The following is a 6,633-nucleotide window of genomic DNA, read 5'->3' on the forward strand; positions in this document are numbered from 1 at the left end:
AATTTTTTTAAGTAGAGGGAGGCATGTCAAAATAGGTGTCAAAGTGGGGGATCAGTTATTGAGTAGTTGATTTCTATTCAAAATTGTGTGGTATCCCTTGTATTTACTCAATCATGTAGTCGATGTTCTTGTTAATATGTAGACAAGAACTAGTCATGTAAGTTACTTTATTGTGAGTTTGCAGATTCTAATGATTTCTGTATTGAGACTCTTGTGTTAACAAAACAAACAATGAAGGAAAAGAACATACTTTTAATGTGTTTTGTATCTTGAATTCTTTTAATGGAATTATATTGGCAAAATAAATTGTACAACAAGAGCGAATCCCCTACCAAAATCTTGGGTAACTTTTTCCTCAATTTTGTAACTTTTATCTTAGGGGCACATTAAGTCAAGTGCTCGAAACCCCATGAAGCAATGAATTCCTTGGAGCCACCCTCAATTTTGTACGTAGGACTTTCTGACGGGGTGGTGTGTGTGTGACCATGGGATTAGTCTCACTCGACACATGGGGATACCCACGTCAAGAGAGAGAGAAAAAATAAATCTTAGGGGCAGTTTCATCTTTTGTACAAATTATAAATTCATAGTCAAGTCCATAGTGAAAGGGTCTCATCATGGCCCATGGGCAATATTGTTGAATCACATAAATTCTATGCGTGCTATCATTATCTTTTATTTATATTTTGTTTTTATTGTTATTGCTACTCTTCGTGCATATTGTTTCTAAAAATAAAGATATTTTTGGGGGAAAAAAACTCATATATTTCCATAGAATAGTTGAAACTTTTTAGGAATGAACTGAAATGGATCATTTATGGTGTAGGGAAGGTAGTGATGCCTTGTCAAAAGTCAGCTACGTTCATATCGATTGTTGGAAACTCAGACAAGAGAGTGGATTTAGACGAGAGCATCAGATATGGAGGTGGCAGATATTATGGAGCACTCTCTTTAATGGCTTCTAAATTAGCCTACGAAAATGAAGCTTTCATCCAAACTACAGTCAGCAATCTTTGGAAGGTAATTAATTAAGAGAATTTTACCAACTCATGGACTCAGAGATCTCAAACTTACTGTGACAGCAAACATTCCAAAATATTTACCAAATCAGAATTATTTTTTTTTTTACTTCTGTGATAATTAGTTAATTTTAAAATGGTAAGATAATATAGCCTTTTAACTCATTAAAAGAACAACTTATTCACCAAAAGAGCTTTCTTTTACTGATTTTGTAAATAGTTTGGATATGTGTATTTCATTGCATGTTTTGGTAACTCCCCCATTAATTAAGTTACTAAATAAGTATCAACTTGCTCGATCTTAATGTACAAAATGTTGATACATTTACTTGTATATTGAACAGATGTGTATGTGTGATGAAGAATGAAATGTTTGTAATTGTATGCAGATGGAGTTCTTGGGGTCCTACAAATTTTGGAATGGTAAAATACTTCCTACCTCATTTTATTTTTATTTTTTATTCATATAGAATTTTTACCATTTTTTCTTCCATTTGGATTTATTTTTCCCAATCAATCAAAGAGGATTTATAAAATGAGAAAATATTGTAAAAAGTAAATTGGAGGATTGATGGAAGAACCAACAAGTCCCCATTAAAGGCCTTACTAATATCACTTGGATGATCTAATCAATTACACACCATTTTTTTTTTCAAAGCAAGCAAAGATTATGTATATTTAATAATAATAAAAATACATAAAGAGGTTGTGTTTCTCTTCCACGCGATGCTTGATGCCCAGGCAAATCATGTGCCCCCAACCTAGTGACTTAAGGCGCAACTCGTATTCAAAAACCAATCTTACACACCATATATACTAGCTTCCTCCACACTTCTGTTCAAACGTCAATTTAGCATTATTGACAGGTAGAAGTACTTGAAGATCACCATTTTACCAAAAAGAATTCTAAGACGAACCCCAAATTTCCTAAATAAAAGAACACTCAAAGAAAAGGTGAGAGATGTTTTCTTTGATCACACCACAAGAAGCTCATCTAGATGCATACTGAACACATTTTTGCTTCCATCAGGCATGCTTAATGACACACATTCCAAGAGAATATTTTTATTTTAGAAGAAACCAAAGGTCCCAAATTGGCATCCATTTCTTGCTACTAATTAATCCCTGAAACTCTACTTAATATCAATCAAACATTGGTGAAGCTTTTGAGAACTGATAGACGTTCACCAATTCATCTCCAAGCTCAACCATAGTTTCTCCGCAAAACATTTGATTGGGATGGAGGAATTTGAGAAAAATTCCAAAATGATGATGGTAACATTAATTCCTCTCCATATATAATCACGAATATCCAATCACATATTTATAGGATCCTATGAGCAGTTTATGAACCCATGCATCATCACCATAATATCTTTTATAAGATAATCTCAATATCCATCAACACCAAATCATGTCTCTTTGAAGTTTACACCTTCTTCACATGTGCCTAAGTGGACAAAAATATTATTAGTATGTAATTATACTACTAATAATTATTAACTTAACATATGAGCTTTATAATTCACTAAGAGAAGGTATTTGTAGTTGCTGATTTTCACTTTACCTCAAGATGCTCTTCCTTCCTATCATAGCTCGGCTGGACCTGCAAATGAGCCCACTCCGACGATCAAGTTAGAGACTGTGTTAATTTCTTTTGTGAACCTTGTTCTATTTTTTAGAGAAAAGAAGAAAGAAGCCCCCTTTTCATCAATGGTCCCCTTCCCTTTATAGGAGTCTTCTATGATCGTTGTATGTGCCATCCCCTGAGTTGACTCAGAGTAGTTCACTGACTCTCTGGTGTGTCAGTTGCAAGGGTAGTTGCAACTGCTCTGACAATCCTGGAGTAATCAGAACTGATCTGACAAGGTATGGGCTGTCTTAGCTGTCAATAAATGGCACATCTGTCAGATCCGTCTTACTGATCTATACTAACCCTTGATATCTATCGAGTATTTCATCCGAGCTGCTTGATGGGTTGGTGATGCACGTTCGAGCTACGTGTCTATACATCCGAGAATTTCCCTCCACAATATTCAATAATTCAAGGATAATATATAGTTTAATTCACTAAATGAGCTGAACATTTGGTTTGCAACATTATGAATCAGCCAGTTGGTCTGTTTTAATTTACAGTTTTTCGTTGTTAATTTGTATTTTGTAATGATTTGCAGATTACCAAGAGAAATACTCAACGTATGCTTTCATGTTCCAAGATAAAAGAGTTCATGACCATGAGCTGATCATGGTGGCATTTAGGGGAACAGAGCCCTTCAATGCAGATGCATGGTGCACCGATGTTGACCTCTCTTGGTACGAAATCCCCAATGTGGGTTTGGTCCATAGTGGCTTCATGAAGGCCTTAGGACTACAAAAAGGTCGCGGATGGCCAAAGGAGCTCAGAACAGGGGAGAGTAATCACTCCTTTGCTTACTACACGATTAGAGAAAAACTTCGAGATATACTAAGAAAGAACAAGGAAGTGAAGTTCGTGTTGACAGGACATAGTCTGGGAGGAGCACTAGCAATTCTTTTTGTGATGGTCTTGGCATTGCATGAGGAAGAGTGGTTGTTGAAGAGGTTGGAAGGAGTGTACACGTTTGGGCAACCAAGAGTAGGGAATGAGAAGCTTGGGAAGTTCATGGAAGAGAAGTTGAGTGTGAATAGGGTGAGGTATGTTAGGTTTGTTTATAGTAATGACATGGTGCCTAGGATGCCTTTTGCTGATTCAGAGCTCTTATATAAGCACTTTGGTACATGCATCTACTTTAATAGCTGTTATCAAGGAAAGGTGAGTCTCCTCTCTCTCTCAAAATCCAATGGTTAAGAATTATCCTCGACATTGGGAAATGTGGAGTAATTTTCTTACACCCACCTCTAACAGATGTCCCATCACATAACTGTAAATCATTTGCCTTGGGATACACAAAGGAAAAAAATTTATGATTCTACATATCCCGAGGCAAATGATCTATGGTTCTATGATGGGGGGGTGTATGTCAAAGGGGGGGAGGGGGACGTAAGAAAATCATTATTCGGAAATGTATTATCAGAGTACCATAAAATCCCAACTGTTGGTGTCATGCTTACAAGGTCGGGGATCATATGTTATTTCTTGAGCCAATGAAAGCCAAATAAATATTCTTGATGCAAGAATATTTTTGTAATTTTTAAAAGAATTAATGTGGATTTACTTCTCACTCTAAAATAAGTTGTTTAAGTATGTAATTTTTTATATATTAGACTAATCGAATCTTGGATCGGAATGGATGTATAATCTGCTTCATTTACAACCCTAACAAAACCATTCATGCAAGTTGTTCTTCCTCATGATGCAGATTCTACAAGTGTTACCAAACAAGAATTATTTTTCGATGATCATGATGATACCCATGATCTTAAATGCGGTCTGGGAGCTGGTCCGAAGCTTCATTATACCATATATTAAGGGACCTGAGTACAAGGAAGGGTGGTTTTTGAAATTGATCAGGGTATTTGGGTTGATAATACCAGGACTCTCAGCCCATTGTCCTCAGGATTATGATAATGCCACCCGCCTCGGATCCTCCATTTCTACTCTGTAGCTTCTTCAAGACCCAAGTCATCAAGACCATAAACATGATTATTAGAATAAAAGATTTGAGCAAATCATTCTCTCAATTTGACTAATATTCTTTATCAGATTCAATAGGTGTGTAACTGGGTTAGGTCTAGGCCTGCCTTTTTTTCACTTATTTGAATAAGCAAGCATAATACGAGGAAGTTGGATGTTTCTTCAATTCCTTTAAATCTGCATTTCAAACAATGGTCAGGATTCATAGAATAGAAGAGCTCTTATATATAAATCAACCATACAACAAAGAACAAATTTGACAAACAAGTAAATAATTTTTTTTTTTTTTTTTTAATTTTTTCGCAAAGTAGAAAGGCCACTCTGATACTAAAGAGATTGGATTGATTTCCAATATGTGTTTTCTATTGATTATGTTGGTGGCATATTTATATACCAAATTACAACTAAATCTCCTTGAATCAAGGATTACATATCTATCTACGATTGACATTCCTAGAAGTTAGGAAAGAAATAGAAATAGAATTAAAATAAAATAGGAAATAGAATGTGCAGAGCGTGCATATCTTTATCAATAGAATCAAAACAGAAATAGAATGTGCGTAGTGTGCATATCTTTATCACTCCCCCTCAAGTTGGAGTATGTATGTCGACAATGCACAACTTGCGAATTAAATGATGAAATTGTCATGCATCAAGAGCCTTGGTGAAGATATCAGAAGGTTGTTGATCGGTAGAAATATGCAAGGTGCAAATAAGACTAGCTTGAAGCTTCTCGTGAACGAGGTGGCAATCGATTTCAATGTGTTTAGTCCTTTAATGAAAAACTGGATTGGAAGCGATATAGAGAGCAGCTTGATTGTCACAGAATAGTAGCGTCAGCTGAGGGTGAGGTATATGTAAATCTTTCAATAAGTAAGTCAGCCATGTAACTACGCAACAAGTGGTCGCCATGGACCTATATTCTGCTTCAATTGAAGACCGCGATTTAGTGGTTTGCTTCTTTGATTTCCATGAAGCCAGTGAATCTCCCAACATAATGCAATAGCCAGTCATAGATCGACGAGTGGTGGGACAACGAGCCCAATCAGAATCACAAAATGCTTGTAGCTGGATGGAGCTCAAAAAGGACAAGAATATGCCTTGGCCTGGCGATTGTTTCAAGTATTGTAAGACACGGTGAACAGCCTCTAGATGTGGTTTGTGTGGTTTATCCATAAATTGACTTAAAATGTGGACAACGTACATGATGTCTACTCTAGTAACCGCGAGATAAATAAGTCGGCCAATTAAGCGGCGATAGGTAGAGGGATCCGCGAAAAGTTCACCCTCAGTAGCACTGAGCTTAAGTTTTTGTTCCATAGGAAACGCAGCTAGACATGTACCCAAACAACCATGTCTTGTAGAATGTCAAGGGCATATTTTCATTGAGAGATGAATATACCATTCTTAGAACGGGTGACCTCGATCCCATGAAAATATTTAAGATGTCTAAGATCCTTAAGGTGAAAACGAGAATGAAGATAATGTTTTAAGGCATCAATGGATCGTAAATCATTACCTGCAAAGATAACATCATCAACGTAAATGACCACGGTAGTAAAAGAAGCACCATTGGAGCGAGTGAAGAAGGAATAATCGACTTTAGACTGAACATAGCCAGCAGCAAGAAGGGCATCTGAAATTTTGAGGAACCATTGGCGAGATGCTTGTTTCAATCCATAAAGTGACTTGTTAAGTTTACAAACGGGTCTTCCCTTACTACCAAAACCAGGTGGAAGATGCATATAAACCTCTTCATCGAAATCACCATGTAAGAAGGCGCTGTTGACATCAAGTTGATGTAAATGCCAATTGTGAATTGCAGCAAGAGCAAACAAGACTCGAACAGTGACCAATTTAGCCACTGGTGCATAAGTATACCTGTAATCGAGCCTCCATTTTTGGTGGTATCCTTTTGCAACTAATTAAGCTTTGTAATGCTCAATAGTCCCATCGGCTTTGTGTTTGATCTTGTACACCCATTTGCAACCAATAGGGGTT

The 6,633-nt window shown here is 36.5% G+C and overlaps 1 protein-coding gene across 2 annotated transcripts; it reads left to right on the forward strand.

The window, feature by feature from the left end:
* Positions 1 to 812: 812 nt before the first annotated feature.
* Positions 813 to 4,798, forward strand: LOC147380810 (triacylglycerol lipase OBL1-like). Of its 2 annotated transcripts, none has more exons than XM_086431218.1 (4): positions 813 to 1,020; positions 1,409 to 1,442; positions 3,194 to 3,810; positions 4,358 to 4,798. In XM_086431218.1, the coding sequence occupies exons 1-4, from the start codon at positions 838 to 840 to the stop codon at positions 4,601 to 4,603; spliced, it is 1,080 nt and encodes a 359-aa protein (XP_086287344.1). In that variant the 5' UTR covers positions 813 to 837; the 3' UTR covers positions 4,604 to 4,798. The 2 variants fall into 2 exon arrangements, with proteins under 2 accessions (XP_086287344.1, XP_086287345.1); XM_086431219.1 differs by having other exon boundaries at positions 947 to 1,020; positions 1,364 to 1,442.
* Positions 4,799 to 6,633: the final 1,835 nt, after the last annotated feature.

The sequence above is a fragment of the Akebia trifoliata genome, unplaced genomic scaffold, assembly GCF_017979445.1.
Source record: "Akebia trifoliata isolate Shusen 1 unplaced genomic scaffold, ASM1797944v1 Contig00960, whole genome shotgun sequence".
NCBI lineage: Eukaryota > Viridiplantae > Streptophyta > Magnoliopsida > Ranunculales > Lardizabalaceae > Akebia > Akebia trifoliata.

What these genes read in the sequence shown, in the direction of transcription:
- LOC147380810 (XM_086431218.1), top strand. Translation starts at nt 838, where the DNA reads ATGCCTTGTCAAAAGTCAGCTACGTTCATATCGATTGTTGGAAACTCA. An exon ending in GTCCTACAAATTTTGGAATG is followed by an intron (nt 1,443 to 3,193) that starts GTAAAATACTTC and finishes AATGATTTGCAG; the next exon opens with ATTACCAAGAGAAATACTCA. An exon ending in ATAGCTGTTATCAAGGAAAG is followed by an intron (nt 3,811 to 4,357) that starts GTGAGTCTCCTC and finishes CTCATGATGCAG; the next exon opens with ATTCTACAAGTGTTACCAAA.